At 46.4% G+C, this 22,133-nt stretch overlaps 1 protein-coding gene across 3 annotated transcripts; it reads left to right on the top strand.

Moving 5' to 3' along the window:
- The first annotated feature begins 674 nt into the window (after positions 1-674).
- On the top strand, positions 675-10,397 carry TGIF1 (TGFB induced factor homeobox 1). Of its 3 annotated transcripts, none has more exons than XM_086742226.1 (3): positions 675-697; positions 8,036-8,262; positions 9,594-10,397. In XM_086742226.1, exons 2-3 carry the CDS (start codon positions 8,080-8,082, stop codon positions 10,158-10,160), a joined length of 750 nt encoding a protein of 249 aa, XP_086598352.1. In that variant the 5' UTR covers positions 675-697; positions 8,036-8,079; the 3' UTR covers positions 10,161-10,397. The 3 variants fall into 3 exon arrangements, with proteins under 3 accessions (XP_086598352.1, XP_086598350.1, XP_086598351.1); XM_086742224.1 differs by lacking the exon at positions 675-697 and adding an exon at positions 1,093-1,478; XM_086742225.1 differs by lacking the exon at positions 675-697 and adding an exon at positions 2,572-2,689.
- Positions 10,398-22,133: the final 11,736 nt, after the last annotated feature.

Raw genomic sequence — 22,133 nt, 5'->3', positions numbered from 1 at the left:
ACACAAATACACACTCCCGTGCCTAAAAAGCACGCTACATCCGCACGCGTGTTCCCAGGCAAGGCGGCTTATTTTTATTTTCCACGCGGAAAAAAAAAAACAAACAACCCACCACCAACTTCGCGCGTGAGATTTCGGCCCGTAGCTCGGCGTCCGGCCCTTTGAAGCAGACGCCCGGGGCCGGTGGGCCCCTCGCTTTTGACGGGGGGGGGGGGGCGGGGGGGCAGGGGAGCGCTGGGACCCGCTGGCAGTCGGAGAGGACTCTACCCCCCGCGAAGACCCCCTCGCTAGGTGGGCAGCTGGGACGAACCCTCCGGCAGCCAGGGGCTGGCGGGTCCCGCGTTTCCCATCCCGGAGAAAAATAAAACTGTTGCTGCAACACGTGCGCGCCCGAGAAGGATGAGTCAAGCTGTGAGACTGTTCTCTTCTACAGCTGTGAGCGTGTCTCGCAGCGAAATCCGCCGGGGAGGGGAAGAGGAGGGAGGGGGGAGAAAAACAACTTTTACGAACTGATGTAAAAATAACCTCAGAAACGGGGCTCGCCTTCCCCCGCGGGCGGGGCTGGCCAGCGCCGGCTGGGCTCGTTCCGTGTCATGGCGGGGGGGGGCAGGCGGGGAAGCAGCCCCCGCCGGGCCGCTCAGCAGCCGGGAGGGGGGCGGCGGGGCCCACCGGTCTGTGGAGGGCTCCTTCTCCTGCCGTACGTACTCTCCTTTCTTCCCTCTATTCACGCGAAGGAGTGGGTGGTTCATCCGGCAGCAACAGGAGGAGACTAGTCAAGGGCAGCTGTCAAAATCTTCCCCCCCCCCTCCTTCCTCTCCCTCTTCTTCCAGTTTAATGATCAAACGTCTGCCTGGAAGAAAGGCGAGGGAGCGGGAGGCACGCAGCACTCCCCCACACCCCCCCCACCGTTGTGTGTGCATGAGCAAGCGGGTACGGGCGCACACCCCCCCTCTCCGCCTGCCCGTCCCTCCCCTCCCCTCCCGTCTGACAGAGCCACAGCAGCCGGGAGGGGAGGAGAGAGGAGGAGGAGGCAGCGCGGCAGCCGCGGGTGCCAGTGTAGCGCTGTGTTACCCTCCCGTACTGACTGCGGGAAGGGAGGGGGAGGGCGGGCGCTGTGCACCTTTCCCTCCCGTGCCTTTCCTCGCTTTAGCGAGCCGGGGCCAATCGCCGGCAGCAGGGAACAAAGGGAAGGGGGGGAGGGCAGCCCACCCCGCCAGCGGCCGCACCAGAAAACCCCCGGGGAAGCAGAGCCCTGCGGTTCCCACTGACAGCAGCGCGGCCCCGCGCCGGGCGCCCGGACCCGCGCTCTGTGGTGGCGGTGGTGTTGCTACTGCTGCTTCTCCTCCTGTGTTCTCCGTCCTCCTCGCCGAGTTTAAAGGGGGAGCAGCGTCCGCCGAAGGGAGAGAAACTTGAGTCGGTGTGCGGGGGGTCCGGCGGCGGCAGCTCGGTCCTCGCGGTCAAGATGAAAAGTAAAAAAGGTAGTTGTGATGGGGCGTGCTCGGCTGGCGGCAGAAAGCGGGGTGCCCCGCTCCTCGGCACTCCCTACGGGAATGGCTGGGGGGCAAGCGGAGGGGGGTTGTTGCCGAGCCAAACGGGGTCTTGTTTTCCTTCTCGGCCCCTTTCTCCCGAGTGTCCACCCACTCGCCCCGCAGAAGATGGCAGTGGATGCTCCGCTCCAAGACAAAACACGCGGGGCTGTTGTTCGGCGGCGGCCGCCTCTCCGCGCCCACTGGCTCCTTGTCAAAAACATCCCCAGCCGCCCGCTTTGTGTCTCCGCGAAGTTTTTTTTATCCTTCCCTGCGCCGTGCCCCTTCCCCCTAGCCCCTCCATTAAAACGCTTTTACGTTTGGTCGCTTTTCCGCACCGAGCCCCGCTGTCCCCGTAAAGGAGGGGGACGACGAGGAGGGTGTGGGGTCGTTTCCCCAACTTGGGGAGAGGAAAACGGGGGGGGGGGGGACGCTGCTCTGCCCGCAACTTGGAGCCCCGCAAGCCGCGGGGCGTCCGACCGCTCTTTGTTCGCGGCGGGGTGGACGGGGGGGGCGGCGGGGTCTCAAACTCTCTCGGCGCCTTGTTTTGCTGAAAGTTTGTGACTTGTTTTGCTAAAAGTTGGTGCCTTCCCTTTCTTTTATCCCTTGAGGGAGAAAGAAAAAGTACAAAAGTTTTGACACGGTTAAGGTTTAAATGAGGAAGACCTCCCTCCCTCCGAAAAATAAGGCTTTCTGAGTTTTCTTTGTGTTAACTTACTAACAGACAAACTTTACAGTTGGAGGGGTGTTATTCTTTGCGCTTGCGGTGCTTTAAGTGCCTTTAAATGAGAGCTTGGCCACAAAGAGGCGGAACGTGCTTTCAGATTTAACCCATCTGCGCTGGCTGGAAAGAAGTTCATAGCAAAGCGGGATCCTTTCAGTCGCGATTTCCCAGCCCGTAGCGTGGATGAAGGCTGTTTTGCATTCAAAGGCCATTAAATGACCCAAAGTGGAGGGTCAGAGGAGGGCGGTGCGCATGTTCAGTACTCCAGAGTTGTGCTGGTTTTCCCCTACTACGCATTCCTGCGGCGCGGTAGTAGAGCAGCCGGGCTCATTGTTAACGGCCTCGGAGCAATTAATGCGTGTGAAGTCATTGGGCTGCTGGAAACGTGATGTACTAATAGGGTTTGTAGCCCTCGTAAGAAGTGTTTCAGTCGTCTGAGGTATGTTGAGATTAACCTTACTGCCAGCAGTTTTGGTTGTGTTTTTTTTTTTTTCTCCCTTTTTTTTTTTATGGTTTCGCTGAATTAATTTAGCCCAGTTATTTTTAGGACATTCCTGTGCTCCCTGTTTGCACAGCAGTGGTGAGCTGGTTTCCTGTCTGCTGTTGCTTCCATTGTTCAGACTTCTCTCCCCGAGGGCAGCTGCTGGTTGGTGAAATACCAAAACTCCCTCCACTTTCAACTGTTGGTCTTGCCACCCCCGAAATAAATGCGTGTGAAAAACGCTGACGTAGTTTCTAGGTATGCATGTGTAGGGCTTTGTGTATGTGTGTGAGCGAGAGAGGGGAGGGGGGAAAGGTCTTCTGCTTTGAGGATTGCAAGTCCTGGGCTGAAACAATGGAAACAATGAAAGGTGACAGGCGGGAGGGAGAACTTTGGAGAGGGGCCATGGGCCTGGGGTTTGCGTGGCAGAAATTAAAAGGTGAGGAGATAAAGACAGAAACTTTTAAAAAGATGTTAGGGCTAGGGTGCCTTTGTTTTATTAAAGGTTGGGCTTGTAGTTATTTGTGACCTCCTGGCGTTTGGGGCTCATTCAAGAAGTTTCAAAGAGTGACTTTGTTACAGATTTCTTGCTTGCACTCCTAGAAAAATCTTGTTTAAGGAAAAAATGTATAGCACAGCCAAGTCTGGCTGCTTTAGAAGCGATGGAGTGCAAGCTGTGAAATGCAGAGGAAAACAAATAAGCTGGTTCCTCAATTTTGAAACCTATTCAGAGGAAAAAGTTAGGGTTCTTGTTTTTTTTTTTTTTTTTTTTTTCTTTCTGCTGTGGAAATTCCCTTCTGCATCCTTGTAGTTCTTGGTTACTTATGGATAATTTTAAACTGATTTATTTTTGTTGTTGGTTTTTAAATTCACATTAAATTTTAGTTAGGATTTTTTGTTTCTGTGTTGGATCTTCGTTGGGTTTTTTTGTTGTTGGTGGTGGGTTTTTTTGGTCTGGTGTTGGTTTTTGGTGGGGTGTTTTGGTTTTTTTGTGTGTTTCTGGTTTTTTTTTTTTAGCTACTAGGCTGTGGATTAAAACCCCGATGATTCTTTTGTGGATAGTTTCATTTACAAATAATAACGTGATATCAATCAAACTGAACATGTTCGGCTTGTTAATTAGCTGATTTAGAATACAATCTCGCAAAGACACAGGCATGCGCTCAAGTTTATACATGTGAGGAATCCTACTGAACTTGGTTACAACAGGATCGAGGCCTTAGATGGGAACTGATTCTGTTTATCTGTGCTCATTTAAAAAAAAAAAAAAAAGAATCCAGCTTAAGAAATACAGAGAACCCTAAGGGTTCGGTAAGGTGATTTTTGTCCGTCCCCTCTCTGGAGGGCAGAGATTGTTGCTAGTGCTATGCTTTGTCCTGTTTTGAATAACAATTGGCTGCTGCCACTTCCTCTGTGAAGCTCTTCCTCGACACAATGGGATAGTTGTGAGGTTGGGTTTTTTTCCTAATACTCAGCCTAACTTTTTCATTTGCTTAACTTCCATTTCATTTGTCTCAGGCTCTCTAAACGCTTTGTCCTCCCCCTCAAAGTATTTCAGCATGCCTTCTTAAGTAGCAGTAGTTTATTTTGAAATCGACTTTAGTCATCACTGTACTTGTACTCAAGTTGTTTCAGGCTGTTAACGGTTGGGTGTTGGGCCTGGACTCGAGATCCTAGGTGTAATCTCCCCTGAGCTGATGACGGGAGGACCTGTAAAGTCTTTGGGCTGTTATACAACGCAACAGTGCGTTCCATCATGTGTATGACTTCAGCTGGGAAGCCAGGAGAATAAAGTAATTTATTAGGAAGGGGTGCTGATCATGTAGTTCTTAGGTCATTAATAGCATGGACTGCTCATCTAAGTGGTGATGGCGGGAGTGGAGAACTGGGATTTTGTATTGTTTCTCAGACCTCTCTGCAAATGAACTTGTGCTGCTTCAATGTAGTCCTGTAGAAGCAATTTTCCTGTTAAGATTAAATGTATTTAGGAGGAGACGTAAAATAATAACCTGGTGCTAGCCTGCTTTTCAGAGGAACTCAATTAATAGGTCAGCTGGGGCTGCTGGTCGTGTCCACAGGCCTTTATTCCGGGTGTAAATAGCAGTAAGCCAATGGTCCAGTCGTGGAGCCTAGCCAGAAGCCTTTTCAGTTGGGCCCTGTTAAAACAGGAAACCAGCAGCGAATAGCCTGATTACTAACAAGACGGAAAAACAAAGCTGGGTTGTAATCAGCAGGAATGCTTTAATGAAAACAGAACCTTGACAGCGGCAACGTGGCTCCTGCTCTAGTAAAAAATATCAGCTGGGGCAGTGCGAGATTTCTAGCCATGACTTCCTGTTGCTGCTCGCCCCGCGCCGCAGAGAGCTGCCACGAGTTCAGAGGGCTGATCGGCTATTTAAATGAGCTCATTTAAATGAGGAGAAGTTGTACTACGCTGGGTTTCCTGCTCAACCAAAACCTGCTTTGTGTCACTAACTTACTGTGTCAATTAATATGACACACTAAGCGAGCGGGTCAAAGGACAGTCTCCACTGTTGACTCATTTCTTGCTAGGTAGGTTACGGTTAGTATGACGGCAACTTTTACTTTAGCAAAAGATCTTGTTTGCAAAATCGAGAAACCTTTCTATGCTGCTGGCTTTCAGACAGTATCTTCTCAATTTCTTCCCCCCGCCCCCCCCCTCGGATGAAAAAGAGCAGCAGTTCTAGAAGTTTTGCTGTCAAGTCAGTTTTCTCAAATTCGGAGAGAGGTTCCTGGAGTCTTTTAGCTGGGTGTTAGATCTTGCAGAGGTTACTCCAGATGGGATGGTGTGTGTCTGGAGGACTTCTTGTTATGCCGTGTAAATATATCTCGCAAACCATTAGACACCTAACTTTCTCACAGGAGTAGGATTTTTTGCCTTCTCTTCGCTTTTATTTCCAGCCGTCACTGTTTGACTCTCCCTGTTTTCCAAGGTCCTGTCTTACTGCCTATTATATTTAAAAACAAACAAAAAACCCAACCCACTGAAGTGCTGCAACACTTCTGGATTCTGACAAACAAGAACAGTGCACTCGAAAACACTGTCTGAATAGCCTAGGCTAGTTTTAGCTAGTTTTTAAATGCAATTTGAAAGGGATGAGCTGCTTTGCAGAGCCTTCGTCCTGTTGTCTGCGTGGGATCTTTGTTCCGAGAAGTGCTCCTCGTGGCTCCAGGAGCCCATTGTGCAAGCCATGTTCTCAGGTTAGGTTGCAAGCGTGACAGCACTTTCCGTGAAGCTATGACAAATACAAAGCAGTTTGCTTGGAATCATTTTAAAGCAAACTTGACATACTTTCTGATGTGAATTAAGAACCTGTTTACCCAATTTGGAGTTTAGCTATTTAAATATTGTCCTATTGTTCCTGTTCCATGAGTGGATAATTTATGTAGCTAATCATCACAGGAGAAATTTGGTATGTCAGTTTGGTGTTTGTCGGTTACGTAAATCAGCAATGGGGAGAATGAAAACAATACAAAGTTAGTTACTTCAGTAACTCTGCCAGACAAATTGCAGATTGATCATCCTGCTTGGAATGTTTGCATGTCAAAAATATGCATTGAAATTTGGACCACTTAAACTAAATTTAAGGATGTTGGAGCTATTTATAAGTAGGGGAAGGAAAGTATAACTTACCATGTCAGCTTTGGCTAAAGTTTGAAAGTGTGGGGAAAGGTCTTCCTGTGCTCTCGCCTGCACCCCCTCAAGTATTAAGGAAAACTTGTACTCGCACACCTTTCTTTCTTTCTGTGTTGTGGTGGATTTTTTTTTTTTTTTAAATGCCGTGAGTTCATTCTATTTCTTTACTTATGGATATAACTATACCTTTATACTTTCATGGGCACACTTGTATTTTAGGGCTGGCTTTGTTTCCTTAAACAGAGGTTTTTGAATTATGGGTGGTTGTTCACATAAAAATTTTACTTTTGACATGTAACTTGCTTTTACTATTAAGGTTTTTTAGTTTTGATGTTATGAATGAGCAAGTTTCTCCTCCCACCGCCCCCCCCCTCCAATCTAAATTAAAAACACAGAAGGATTAAGGGCTTGTTTTCCTTCTATGGTTTCTAGAAAATGCTTCTGAAAGCCAGTACAATTTAACCTGAAATTAGTATTAAATTGTACTGGTTGAAAATAGGTGGTATCTTATTTTTTTTTTGATTTATATATAGTTTGTAAGATTCCGAAAACTTCTGGTGAAGCTTAATCTAGTGAGCTTTTAAAGCATGGTTTTCTCTGTGTTTTGCAGTACTATTTGTTTCCTCAGTGACTTGTCACTGTGATCCTACCAGAGGAATAGAATTGTAGTCTTCTTAACTATTGAATACTTGGGGTTTTTTTAATGCTATTTACGTACCATAGCTTCATGGTACTAGTAGTGTGACGCATATATAAAGGGATAAAGTATGCAATTAACTTGTAAATCTGGAGCCTTTGTAGTAAGTGTAGCACACATTTTAATCTGTGGAAATGTGTGTTCTGGGATGAAAACTATGAAGTTGAAAAAATAATCAAGATTCAATGTGGTAAATTTAAAACAAACAAAAAACAAATGAACCTACCCAAAGATTAAGTGATTGTGGTTCTTTGATACAGAAGTGCAATTAAATTACATAAGTCCATCTCCTGATAACTGGTGGACTCTTACATGACTTAGGTACTTGCTTCTTTCCTTTTCTGGCTTTTTTTTTTTTTTTCTTTCTTTTCATAAATGACAATCCACTCAGGGGTAAAGACAGATGCAGTTTTCCCTCTCTTCTTTTCTTGTTCCACTGGTCTTATTAATAGATCTGGAATGAAGTATTAATTTATAAAATCTACAAGCTAACTCTCCCAGGAGGGAGCATTATTGTGTTAGGGAGTAATTAAATAACCCGTTGCTTGAGTTGGGTGTTTTAAGTTCTTGCTTATTGACCTTTTGCCCAGCCCCTGGATAGTTACCCTTGAAGAAAAGTGTTGGATGCATACTATAGCAAGCAAATTTGGGCAATATTGGCATTAGATTGAAGCTATCTGATAACATGCAGTAGATAAAAGGTTGCCAGGGGAACAAGAAAATGAGGGTTTGCGGAGATGAATTCCCCTAGGAACAGATCATTGGTGCTACTTTTTGTTCAGCTGACAGAAAAGCTACAGCTTGACAAGTTAACACTACAGGACAAATCTCCTGTATAGGAGGCTATGCCATGATTCATATAATAAAAGGTGTCTGAAACATTGAATCTTGGAGCTGAGTGGTTTATGGATTTAGGAGACTGATTGCTCTTGTCTTATTATAATTGTAGGTGTAGTTGCAATATCAGGGAGTGAAACAGAGGATGATGACACTATGGATGTCCCACTGGATCTTTCCTCATCTGGTGGCTCAGGCAAACGGAGGAGACGTGGCAACCTGCCCAAGGAATCCGTGCAGATTCTTCGGGACTGGCTGTATGAGCACCGATACAATGCTTATCCTTCAGAGCAAGAAAAGGCGCTGTTATCCCGACAGACACACCTTTCCACACTACAGGTATTTTTAAAAGTAGTTTTCGCTCAAAATGAGCTGTTTTCCTCTTAATTTACCTGTGGTCTAGTCACTGATACAAATGTTTTCACTACACGTGAGTTTTCCTTTTTTATCGTTGCTCACTCCCCTTCTGACAGCACCTGTAAGAAGAAATACAAATTAATTGTGTGTTACGATGATCTTGTGTTTATTTGGAATAAAATCACTTCTCGGGGAGAACAGACAGTCATTAATTTGAGAATGCATGCTACTTTTTGGGGAATTGGGTCCCAAAAGACAAAGTGTCTGGGTACGGTAATTAATTGTGAGAAGGTATTTATTTGTCAACAGAGGTTTTATGATGATAGAGATGGCAACTTAACATACAACTCTTTGCTTCTAAAACTGCAACTTGAGGCTCATTCCTGTAGAACATGCACATATGTAATTATGTGTATGATCACTTCCATTAAGATCGGTGAACAACCTATATGGGATAGAGCTACTCAAGTGTTCATACAGATATGATCAGGCTTTTGCAGTTAGTTTTGGTTCTCATCCTGGGATACTGCTGGCAGCTGTGAGGTCCCTTGGATGCATAATTCTTGACTTCTCTGATCATCTTTGGTGGAATAGCTGTTGACAGTTGCTGCTTTCCAGCTTGTGGAAAGGTGGCTGCATGAGAAGCTGGGTAAACCCTGGTTTGGTTTTGAGAGGTGCTAAATATAGAGTGCTCCTTGACTTCTGGGCTTTATTTTTCCAGATTAATTTGTTAGTACAAGTTTCATAATTGGCTACGAAGTAAAATTTCCTTAATGTAACATCATAAAGAAAACCTCCTTTATGTAGTAAACAGAAAAAAGACGTTAAACTATAAACTATCCTGTATCGCCCAGGAAACTGGTTTGATATTTAAACAAGGACAAACTTAAATGAGGTAATTCATGTTATGTCTGTCGACACAGTCAGTTGAACAAGGAAAATCAGAAACTGTTTGTGGGAGGAGTGGCTCTCTTCAGAGAGAAAAGGTTTTCCTGTTGTTAATTAACCTAAGCACAGGGAACAATAGCTAATAGGTTAATGTGTGTGCACAGAGTTAAAAGCTAAACCCCTCCATTCGAGCTAGCAGTCTTCAGATGTCCTGGGGCTTTCTGTAACAGGAGCGGGGAGCAGAGGGTAGAGCGGGACAAGGGAAGGGCCTTTGCCAGGCATGTCAAAACTTGTCAGTAGGCCTCTCTTTTGTTCTGCAGTTAAGGAAACTGCTTGGAGGGATTCATTAATCTAACCCAACGACTCTAATGGCACATAGTTGGAAATGAACGAAGGTAGAAATTAAGATGTCATTCTGTTCCCAGGTCTGCAACTGGTTTATCAATGCACGCCGCAGGCTTTTACCTGACATGCTGAGGAAGGATGGCAAAGACCCAAACCAATTCACTATCTCGCGGCGAGGGACCAAGCTTCCCGAAGGCGGCCTGGTAGAGTCTTCCATCAGCACAAAGAACTTCATTCCCCTGCTAGAGGAGACTGCCTTCCTCTCCACTGCCGCACAGCTCGGGAAGACTGTGTCCTCTTCCAAGCCAGCTTCCCCGGGATCAGTCCTGGCTCGGCCGTCGGTGATTTGCCACACAACTGTGACTGCATTGAAAGATGCCCCTTTCCATTTTTGCCAGCCAGCTGATGTAGGCCAGACCACAGACCTGCAGCAGCCCCCGGCCAACAGCTTAACAGACAACTCCCTCTCCTACCATGAGGATGCATCTAAACTGGGACCTGGTGCAAATGCACAAAGTGGGCTCTTTAACACTCCTCCTCCAACCCCACCAGACCTTAACCAGGATTTCAGTGGATTTCAGCTGCTGGTGGATGTTGCACTCAAAAGGGCGGCCGAGATGGAGTTGCAGGCAAAACTTATGGCCTAAATCCCCTTTCTTCTCCTTCTTCATTTTGTTTTTCCAGGCAGGGATCTAACAGCTGTGTGGTTATTGCCACCCACACGATATCAAAAGACTTCACTGCATTATTATTATTTTTTTTTTATTAATCTTATTTGCACAAGGGATTGCTGAAATGAAGCTTCCTGTCACTGAGATGGTCTTCAGTGGAATACGGTCATTCCAAGAATTATAAACTTAAAGCTACTGTAGAAAGAAAAGATTGTGGTTTTTTGGTTTTTTTTTAATGTTTTCTTTGTAGGTTTTTCATAATGTGAGATGGTTCCCAAGATCATGTGATTTGTTTTTGTTTCTTTCAGACTGTGCAATATCTAGTAATGATATAGAGTCTTATCATTCCCATGCGGAACAGAATATACCAACACGCTGTCTAAAGTAAATTTTCAATTTTTTTAACAATACGAACTTTGGATGATTATGCTTTTTTCCCATAATGTAATAAAATATTTTCTTTAAAAATTGATGCATACGGAGTATTTTGTTGAATACAAGCTTTGCAGAAAACACAGCCTTACTCTTGAAATAAATGGAAGTAAGAAATATTTTTGAGCTCATACTGACATTGTTTGGTTTAGAGAGCTACACTAGCAGTTGTTAACCAGATGTTTGAAGGAATGCTGAGAAGTGGGCCAGAAATACCTGACCATGTTCTGCTATGTTTAAATTTTTTTAAAGGGGCCAAAGGGAGCCATGTAGGCAACTCTTACTAAATTTCCAGGAGATATCTTAGGCCTCTCTAAGAGTTCCAGCTTTTGTCTCCTAGAAGTACTTTGGGGCTGGGAAATGTGACAGCCCCTGGGGAAGTTCTCATGAAGATAAAAGGAGGCCAGAAGAGGGGTTGGGGCAAGCATTCCTTGCAGTTCTTCGTGATACAGCTCCTACATGTCACCGGTGACAAATTTGAAGGGGGGAGGACAAGGGCTCCCACTCTTCTCGGACTAGCAATCACAGGGTTTTGACTCAGTAATTCTAGTAGACAGAAGAGACTGTATTGGGTTGAAATTTGAGTTCTGGGAGCCAGTTCTTGGTGAGGTACTTAAACAGGTGGCTGACCAAGATTTGGGAGAGATCCCTGTTGTATTGGGGTGTATTCTGATGTATTCTGGCTGACAGAATCTAAGTTATCTTTCAGAAAAGGACTTTGCCATCAAAATTACTTATTACTGAAAAGTTTGGAGACTTGCAGCTCACGTTTCAACTTACTTAAATGTCAGTCACCCACCCTCATCCTTCCAACAACAGTGAAATAAGAGACCTCTGGGGGAAAAAATCAGTTCCGGCTTATCCTTAAAAACAAACCAGTTGTCTGTTTGGGAGGCTGGGGGAGGGCTTTGTGGAGCAGGAGAGCTGATGAATTTCAGGATATCATGAGTAGAAGATTGCAATATTTGGACTGCAATGTGTATGCATTTTGTTTTGCTGTGGTCTTTTATCCCTTCTTAGTGTCAGAAATACTCTATTTGTTCTCTGGACTACTCTTTGTGATTCTACTGAACTTTAACCTTCCTTTAACTTTAGCCTTCCTTTAACCTTCAAGTTTAAAATCAATGACTATATTTTTTTAAAAGGCAAATAGTAAACACTGCTTTAGCCATGTCTGCCTGGCTTCAGTAACACAGAGTCATCCTTAATATACTATATGAATATAGAATTTTTTTTAATACTTTCTGTTTAAATAAAGCTAGAAAAAACAATTTTGAACATAGCCAGATATGACTGTATACTTTGTCTTCAAGAAATAGCATGAGTCCAGAAAGAGCTTTGTGTCTTGTCTCTTTGGAAACACTGTACTTTGTACTTCTTAGATATTTTTCCTGGAATACCTATGTATGTTTGTTTAGTTATTTGATTTTTTAGAATGGCTAGTTATAAAATGGAAGTACTCTTCTGTGTAACTGCGAGGTTAATGTTGAGGGAAAAGTTGGTCAATAGACATCCTTTTGTGGCATAATTGCTTGTTCTCCAAGGCTGCTAGACACCCTAAGAGGAGTGTCACCTTTGATAAAGATTAGGAAAATGCTTTTTTTGTCTGCGTGCAGGAAGGAGCTTTATTGCAACACTGCTTACACCCATGTCTCAAGCATTCATGAAGAAAAAAAAACATCCTCATGCAGATTTGTTTGCGTTGTTTGATTTGAGGAGTTTGACTTTCCTTTGGTATTTTTGTTGTTGGTTTTTGGGTTTGGTTTTTTTTCCCTCCCAAAGCAGGTTGCTAGTGTGCTGTGGGGTAGAGAAAAAGTAGGGGATTCAGATCATTAAAGGGTATTCTTGGAGATCTTTACTCTTTATTACTCTGCCCTTTAAAAGAAAAAGCAGTCAGCAAAGGTAGGAAAAAAAAAAAATTTTGAGCTTTGCTTGCTGAGCTGACCAGTTCTGTAATTCCACTAGAACAGCTGCATAATGAAAACGAAAATAGGTTGAGGAAGAAAGCTGTTGTCATTCAGGTTAACAGTTTTCATTGAAAGTAAAAGCCTGTGGTCTCTGCGCTGTTTTCATTTACCATTATGCCACACAAAATGGCATTAGTGTAACAGCACCAAAGTCCTGCCCGTGTGATGACCACTGCAGTTCCGTTTTGCTGACTGACTTACCCTGGGGACTTCACTTGTGACCAGTTTTGCTTGAGGCAAAGTTTTGTGTGTGGGGTTTTTTTTTTTGTTTTGGTTTTTTTTTTTGTTTTTTTTTGTTTTGGTTTGGTTTGGTTTTTTTGGGGTTTTTTTTTGGTTTTTTTTTTAAATTATATTACTTGTGTTAAGGTTACACCTAGAAGTTCAGCTGTAGATGTAAGCCAAGCTCCTTTGGTTAAGTAGCACCTGGCACACCGTGTAAAAGCTTTTCCCTAGCCTGAGGTGTTATTTAACTTGGAGGAAGAAAATTATTCATATTGAGTACCCACTAAAATAATATCAAAAGGGAGTTTCTGCTTTCCTGTAATCTAGCACTGATAGTTCTGGTGCGGGCTATTGAAGTTTGCCTGAACGTGTTCTTTCAGAGCAGAAACTTGAAGTAACTCCAGATAAACTTACCAAAGGTAGGTAGGTACAGGGCATCAGGTGGAGCTGGGATCCAGAACTGAGCAGGAGTCCTATTAACAAACACAAGGCTTCATGTGCCAGCCACTCATCGCTGGTAGAACAAAGGAAAAGTTTATTTGTAGAAACTTGTTTTACCATGGAATGAGAAAAGAAAAAAAGAAAAGGCAGTAGAAAGAAAAAATGAGACAACACAGGCAGTTTTGCTGTTCTTGCTGCAGTGATAAACCTAATTGCAAAACAGCTGTGTCAAAACCCGAGCTCTGACTGAAAATGCATGCTTAGATTGATGCTGAAGGGAAGGCATTGCTGAGTGTTACTGGAGACCATGTGGCCGGCCGGGGCGTAAGCGAGCCAAGAGGTATGACCAATCTATGCCAGGGAAAACAGCTCACACGCAGACTTCGTCAACCTTGTTTTCATGGCTTTTGTGTCTTGTAAACAACTCGCGGCAGCTGCATGTGATAAATCTCTGCGCAGAGCAAAAATAATTACAATAGGCAGGGAAGCTTGAGACTGGCGTCGCCGCCTGCGTGCATGGAGCTGTGGGGGAGGGTGTCTCGCTGCCTGTTTTGGGAGGGGGGAGCTTGTGGTATCCCACATGTCTCCTGGCTTCTGCCGTGAGGTCAATGTACATGTCTATAAAACCGTTGCAGCTGTAACAGCTGGCCTCATGTGCTATGGGGGAGGGAAGGGGCGCAGGGAGAGCACGAAGCTGGGATTCCTCGCTTGGGGAGGGCAGCGCAGCCAGTCTGTGAGCTCCGGGGTGATGCTGGCCCTGTGGCCAGAAGGATGCTGCTCCCTGGGCAGAGGGGTGCGGGCAATAACCTCTCAGGAAAAGGGGTGGCAGGAGAAAGCAGAAACCTGGGAAAGTTACAGGTGGTGGTGGGGAGTAATGGTGGTTTTTCCCTTGGAGAGGAGGAAAGCCTGCAGCGGGAAGCCTTGCCAGTGGAAGGTGTGGTGCAGCTGGAAGCCCAGGTGCACCATGACCCTGTTAAGTGTCACTTTTGTACCTGTGGTGTTCAGGCCATGTGCAGTTAACTGTATGCTGCCTGTCAAAAGTCTGTTTTCTTTCATCATTTTTCTCACAGCACTTCATGCCGTGTTCTTGTTAATGCTTAAAATCTATTCCTGGAGTACTTCATAGTTCTTTTAAAGCTCATTTGGGTTTGCTTTTTTTTTCTTCCTCTTCTTGGCATCTTGCTGTTGTCAACTTCCCTCCCGGCTTTTGCCAAACAGGGATTACTGGCAGGAATATGGGGCATGTTCACTTTTCAGGACATTACTTGTTTTAAAGTCTCTTAATCACCCATTGCTGGAGTAGTTACTTCTCTATCCTGTTTTGCTGGTTCAGCGGGCTCTTCTCCCATGAGTTCCAGTGTTCAGGCTGAAGGAGAAGAGATTAGATTAGCCACTCTCTCCAGCAAAATGTCACTTAAAGCTGTTGCTGTTCCAGACATAATAATTGCATCCACGTGTGCTGTATGCGGTTCAGTGCCTGTCGCAGTCCCTGTCACAATGATAAGTGCCTGGAGTTCTGCACACACAGAAAAATCACATAAAGTGATACTAGCTATAATACAATGATAAAACTCAGACTGCTTTCTCCATCTAAATTTTGTATGCATTCCTGCTGGCAGGTCAAAGCCATTTTGCTCACCTTTCATTTCGAAACTGGCTTTACTTGCCTTAAAACTCCCTTTTCTTTCTGAAGCCTTCAGCTCTGAGGCATCGAGCCTGGAACTAAAACTGGGAAGTGTCACAAGTCTTGCAACACAGGCTGGCAGACTGGGGTAGCTTCCAACAACAGATAAACTGCACAGCCCTTTGTAGCACTGCGGTGCTGCCTGGCTGCGTAAAATGAGTCACGGTTCCTGAAGCTGATGCAGACATGAGTAAGGCACATCTGCCTCCCAGCTAATCCCTGTTCCACTGGCTAGCAGGATTTCTACCAAACTTCACGTGCTTCTACTGAAAACAAAGTGCTGATTGTTCAGCTGCTTGCACCAACGCGTTACTCCAGCCCGTGAAGATGCACACAGGTAACAGCACTTTGAATTAGTGACTTAACTGGGAGGCAGGTGACAGCTTGTGAGGAGGGGTTGATAGGGTGCAGCTGACAACCCTCTCACCCTGCTTATTTTTGGACAACTTCTCTGGGACTACAGATCAGGGCTGTGGCTGCTTTCTCTAGTTGTAGCCTGGCCAGTGCCTGCCCTGGGCAATCAGCCACATCCATAGGTGTGTAACAGTGTGACCCTCTCACAGTGAAGAACCCTTGTCGGGACATCTATAAACCCCACATGTGGGTTTTGTTTTCATCAAGTCATTCAGCTGAGGATGAAGAGGATCAGCCTGACTGCAGCGAGAGCGGGTCAGTGCTGGTGCAGTGGGTTTTGCAGTAGGTATTTATGTTTGCGTGGCTCCTCTGAGTCTCTGCCTCTCTGCATCATTGCCATGCTACTGGGGAAACACTGCCCTGGCAAATGTTCCTGGAGCTCCTCCATCAGTGACGTTTCACAGGGTGGCAGGGCTCCGCTTCTTTCTGAGAATATTCATTTTTATCAGTAGTAAGGAAATAATTCCCAATGGTAAGGCCTCTAAGTTTTATCAGTATGCTATACAATAAATATGAAGAAAATTTTTGGTCCCACCTCTGAAGTCCCTGCAGTCTTACCGCTCTTTGGGAAACGTCATACACTTCAAGCTTGCCCCTGCTTCCTCCCCTGCAAACAAACACTTAGGGCCAGAGTGGCTTACGTTAAAGATGAACCATTTCGTTTCTTTAGCTGATGTGTCTGACTTAGTTTCAGCGTAAAACAAGTATTCTTTCCTATCCCAACTTTGTCTCTTGTGTCTCAGGTCTTTTGCAGGAGCAAAATTGTTTTCTGTTGATTGGTGAATAGATTTTAGTGCTTGACTGGGAGCTTTCAACCTTTTGACTCCTCTTTTAGAAACTGTTGATGGAAAAGACAATCTTCTTTATAATTTGCCGCTAGCTTATAGATTTTCCGGGACACTATATGTATATCTATATCTCCTAGTAAGTACAACATACGTGCATGGGACTTGGTATTTATGTTAAAAAAAAAAAAAAAATCCCTCCAATTGTGGGAAGAACATGAAGTCCTCCAGCTTGCTTTGATGAATTTGTGTAGCTTGTCTTGGAAATTGTTCTGGATAGCGGACACACAACTAATGGTAAGGATCTCAACAGTTTTGTAATTTTCCTGAGTAAGCATTCGGCTGTTTTGCCAGAGCCTGTAATTTCACTTCCTTTTCTAGACTGCAATGTTCTGATTGCCTGACCTTGTGCCGAATGTCTTATTTTGTTTTCTTTTGTACTTCTGGTCTCATTCCTTGTTTGAACTCTGCCTCTATCGTCTCTCTCCCTGTTTGACTGGAGAATGCTTACATAATAATATCATGCATAGCCCATTTAACTAGGTTAGAGATTATTTTGACTAGTTTTGTACTGTTTTGAAAGTAATCTGATCCTTGGTAACTAACCACAGCAGCAAATCTCTCTGATGCAAACAAATCAACTTCTGTTCATGACAGAAAGCACATCTTCCCTGTGCAAACAGCTTGTCTTTTTTTTCTAACTTCTGCTTTTTGTGATGTGACAGAGAAGAGAGAAGCCATTAGTAATAAAATCCATCAGGTGTTCTCAAAAACGGAGCGATTGTTTTTAGTTTTGCGTTGGTGGTGTTTCTGGTTTCAGCATGTGGTCCTGGCTCTGCTGCTGTGGGCCTTCCCCAGGTGGATGTTCCACCAGGTGAGGTGTGAAGCAGACGTTCCTCTGCCAGTCTTGACTAAAAGGTTAGTTCGGGTTGTCATATTAAACGCCACTTAGGCAGTTGCTGCTGTAACTCATTCTTTGTGTTAAATTCAGCTGGCTTGCGTTCAGCCAAGGTATTTCCAGTGATGTGCTGCCAACTTTCTCCAAAAGCTTCCTCAAGAGTCTTTCTTCCTGAGCTGGCGATACCTGGGAAAAACCTCCCGTAAATATCTCCTTCTAGTTCATAGATTTATCTCTGCAAACCACACACAATGTCTGTTGTAAAGCTTCCAGTCCCTCCACCTCCTTTCCTCTACCAACCCAGGCCTCCTCGACCCCCTGCTCCCTCTGTCCTGCCACAAGCAGCTTCAGCCAGCTTCATCTCCAGGCCTGCTGGGACTTGCCAGCTGCCCTGGCCCCATGGGCTGTCCCTGAGTTTCTGGAGGCTGTGGATGGCTGCTCAGATGCAGAAGGCCTCCTTCATTGCCTGGTCAGTAACATAACAGATGTGCTCTGGGTCTCTGAGAGATACCTTGTCTTATTTCTCACCTACTGTATCTATGATGCTTGGGAGTGTGGGTGAACATCCCAGTCACCCTCTTGAAGGGAGAGTGGCATCCCCTACTGTCTTTTCGACCCTAGGAGGAGATGGTGGGGATGTGGGCACACAGGTCTTGGCACGGGACAGTTCCCCCTCAGTCCTGTGACGTCTTGCTCCTTCACACGGATGCGAGCATGGGAGAGGTGGGCATGGGGTGGGCGGGGGGGGGGTGGTGGTCTCAGGGAGGGCAGCATGCAAAGCTGGGCTGAGGAGTGTCCTGACAGCCAGCACCACTCTGAGCTTCCTCTGATGTGGCAACTCGAATTTAAAGAAGCAGCGCACATGGAGGTTTGGGGCAGAATATAATTTTCTCTCCTACTTGCACTGATAAGCAAGAGGTATTTGAAGGATGTGGACCTGCTGGAGCGAGTCCAGAGGAGGCCACGAAGATGATCAGAGGGCTGGAGCACCTCTCCTATGAGGACAGGCTAAGAGAATTGGGTCTGTTCAGCCTGGAGAAGAGAAGGCTCCTGGGAGACCTTAGAGCTGCCTTCCAGTACCTCAAGGGGGCCTACAGGAAAGACGGGGAGAAACTCTTCAGTAGGGCCTGTAGTAATAGGACCAGGTGTAATGGTTTTAAAATAGAGGGAGGCAGATTCAGACTTGATATAAAGAAGACTTTTTTTTTAACAATGAGGGTGGTGGAACACTGGCACAGGTTGCCCAGAGAGTGGAAACGTTCAAGGCCAGGTTGGAGGGGGCTCTGAACAACCTGGTCTGATTGGACATGTCCCTGCTACTTGCAGGAAGGTTGGACTAGATGACCTTTAAAGGTCCCTTCCAACCCTAACTATTCTATGATTCTACGATTTCTGCTGTGAGGAATTAAAATTCTTTTCCTTTCAAATGCAGGGACAGAGAAGCTCAGGTTTGCTTCCACAGGGTCAGAGGAGCAAGGAGGGCAGTGCGGGCCAGCTGATGCCCACGTTACCCAGACTCTCCCTGTCTGGCAGAAGTGACTTGACAGTGGCATGACCCTGCTGCTCCGTCATGCTTTTTGAACTCAGGGGCAGTTTGACTTTGGTTCCTCTACTTCCCTGAAGATTTACCTTTAGTCTTTTCCTTACCCCAGCCCCCTTTGGTGTTCACTAGGCAGTCTGGGCTGAAGCAGGCCGCCCCGGTGTCACCAGCCAGACACCTTCCCCAGCTCCCGCAGGCTCCCTTGGCATGGTGCCGGGAGCTGCCATTGCAGGTATGGAGCTGCTCCCTCCACCTGGGGCTAATTACAGGCCACTTCCTCTCCAGCTGCCAGGGGCCTGGATGGAGAGCAGGGAAATTGTGTTGCGAGGTGCTCGTAAAAAAGCTGTGGCTCAGCCCTTTCGGCCGCTGAAAGAAGAGTTGGCTGAGCCTCCCTCTCCTCCTTCCTGCCCTAGGAAATCCCCTGCTGCAAAGCAGCCCGGCAGACCCACCTTGGGATTTTAAACTGTGGCGAGTCAGTGTTGGCTGGGTACAGGTTAAGAGTGAAGGGTTTTGAGAAAGCCCTTTTGATTACGCGTAAGGAAAAGAATAAACAGTCCATCCCGTTCCTCAGGCATGTGGTTTGCCTGAACTCACTTTCCTGGGATACCTTAGAGTTTGATCTTTAAGAAATGATACCTAAAAGGCCCACATGTAAAAACTTAACTGTTCTGGCAACAGGATCGTAATCTGCCTTTGATCCTGTAAATTGCTGAACCACAACTCTATCTGTTGCCCAAGGACTGCAGGAAAATGTACACAGGCTTATGCAAATTTCTCACAGAGGGAATGTTTTGCAGGGCTGGAGGAGGAGGGGGGAAGATGTCTCTTGCTGCAAATTCCAGTTTCTGGATTGCAGCTGAATAGTTGGGCAGTCCCTGACGCTCTCCTCTTGTCACGCTGCTGCCAGTTCCCACGGCTTCTACCCCTCGCTGCTCGCCGCCCAGTTGTGCAAGTCGGGAGCGCGAGATTTTTTCCAGAGCTCTTCTCATGTACGCCAGCGGCATTTACAAGCAGAGTCTGCGAGCTGGGTATTTTGGCTGTGTTTTTCTCCAAACAGCCACATGGCAGTCACTGCCATGTTCATGTTTTGCCTCTAAATCCCCATATCTTTTGCCGGTTGGGGGATATTTGCACGGGAGTGGGTGAATCTGACGGTAAGAGACAAAACAATTTGTTTGGGAACCTTGAGGGAGGCCAAGGCTGCGCCAGAGCCCAGCCAAGGCAGGATGCAGCAACAACACAGCGGGGGCACAGCCCACAGCTGGGGAGCTGTCAGGCTGGACTTTAATTTTGTGTAAAATGTGAATTTTCCTCTTTCCCAGACTTGTACAAGAATGTTCAAATCCTTGTAAAGAGGCAGGTTGGGTACAGTGTGGGAGTACGTCCATCACCGCATTCAAAACAACTCTGCTTTACATCCGAACACTGGCTCAGGGTAGCAAATCCTGCTAAAAATAAAAATAGAGATGTCTTAATCCCTTCTCCATTCTTTTTTTTTTTTTTTTTTTTTTTTTTTGGGTACGTAAGCCAAATGACATGACACTGGACTTTGGTACTTCATCTGATTTACTTTAATTTGCTTGTTGAAGAAAGCTGTCAAAAGGGCAGGATGAGCCCCTCATTGCTCAGCTGCCCTGGCAGGACTCCCCTGGCAGCCGTGCCGTGGCTGTGCTGTGCCAGGTGAGGCCATGCTGCATCCAGAGCATGGCCCAGCGTTTCTTGTAAGCCTCGTGTGCCACACAGGTTGGAGGCTGCGCGCACCAGAATGTGGGGCAGCGCTGCCTCAGCTGGGCATGAGTTTGTTTTGCTGCTTCTGTTTGTTTTTTTCACCTCGGTGATAATTCTTACCCAATGCGCGATCTCTGCTCTGTTTACTTTACTACACCTTGTGATAATCAAAATCCGGCCCTGAACTTTTTCACTACAAAGGAAACAAGAACTTTGCCCTGTCGGCTGTTCACAGGGTGGCCGGCGGCGCAGTAGCCTTTTCGCACGTGCAAAAAGCTCCGAAGTCGCTGGAAATGGAGGTTATGCTGATGGCAGAGCACTTACTGTTTTTTCACCAGTCTGGGTCGAGATCAGGCGCTTTGACGTGACCTGAGATTCCTGGTGTCAACCTCCTCTTAAAAAACAGAAGGCATCCAACCAGTCGGTGGAAACAAACCTATAAACGCCAGGATCGCCAATAACATGCCGTATACGGCTCAAAGTGCAACCTGTGATGGGCAAGTGCTGAAACATTAACCAAACATTAACCACCGTCTGTAGTTGCCGCTCAGTGCCCACACCATCGCTCCCAGGAGCGGGGAACGAGGGCAGGGTTGTTATGACTCCGTGTGGAGAAAGGGCGCAGCGATGTTCGCGCAGTGCGGACGGGAGCACTGGCGGCGGCCCCGAGGTGCTGTGTGTATGGCGGTGGGGGCAGCGATCAAAAGGTACGAGCTTCCCCGTGCGGGGAAGAGGGAGAGGCCCAGAGCTTAAATCTCAGTTTCTGGCTCTTGTTGAACAGCTTTGGCGAGAAACACAAATGGTGGCAGTGATGTGAGGCCATCCTTCCATGTGCACGCCCACATTTGCAGGTATAACCTGCCTGTGGGTGAAACCCCTGACTCTAAGCCTCCCCCTGCCCCCAAATGAGGTAAGGCTTGTGGGAAGAACAAATATCATCCACGAAATTGAGGGCTGCAATGGCAGGGGAAAAGAAGAATGCTAAGAGATGCTTTTGGGCCCACGCTTCACATGGTTTGGATCTGGGTGGTGTTTTGGTGGTGTGTTTTTTAGTTTTTTTTGACACTGTTGAGCTGTTCCAGAGATCAGGTGAGGAGATACGAGAAGCCAGAAAGCATTTCTGAGCGCGCGAGTGTTGTAATCGCATTACTGCTCCCTGAGCTCAGCTGACACAGGAGACCGGTAAACATCTCCCACTGCCCGGGTAGGTGACGGTACATAAATCTCCAGAGCACCCTGAGGAATAACAAGTCTTTTGCAACTTTGCCTTTGAACTCTGCGGGAGTTGTACATGCGTGATGGATGACGGCGGCCAGCCCAGCCATACTTCGAGGGGCAGGGCAGCTCCTGACCCCCTTGCAGAGTTTTTATCCTCACCTGGAGGAAGGGTATAGCCAGGCTCTGCGCCAGCACCGACACTCGCGGCTGTAGAAGCTGTCATTTCCTTTCCAAACACCGGCACCCTCAGCAAGGTGCTTGCAGCCACCTCGCACGCTTGGCATGGGTCCAAAAGCCATTCCTATAGCATCTGCTCATACTATAGACGTGTGTAATGTTAACTTACCTGGTTCTCGCTGTGGGTTTCTCCACATATCCGTGTCTTATCAGCGTGGTGGCTTTGGGAGCAGCCTGTTCCTTGAAGGCTTAGAAGTGGGTTTACCTGACAGCATGTCCCAGTTCAGGAGTGGCAGAGCGATGCCTTGCCTCGCTCGCACTGAGTCATTGTTACCTGGCAAGGGTTTGGGAACTGTGAGATCGTATTTTATTATAGTATATTACAGCTGCAGAAAAAAGTATTGGATTTGGGGTTTATATCAAAAGACTAATTCTTGGCCAGG

This window comes from Chlamydotis macqueenii, chromosome 2, assembly GCF_036417535.1.
Source record: "Chlamydotis macqueenii isolate bChlMac1 chromosome 2, bChlMac1.mat, whole genome shotgun sequence".
NCBI classification, from domain to species: Eukaryota; Metazoa; Chordata; class Aves; order Otidiformes; family Otididae; genus Chlamydotis; species Chlamydotis macqueenii.
This window is presented reverse-complemented; position numbering and strand designations above follow the sequence as displayed.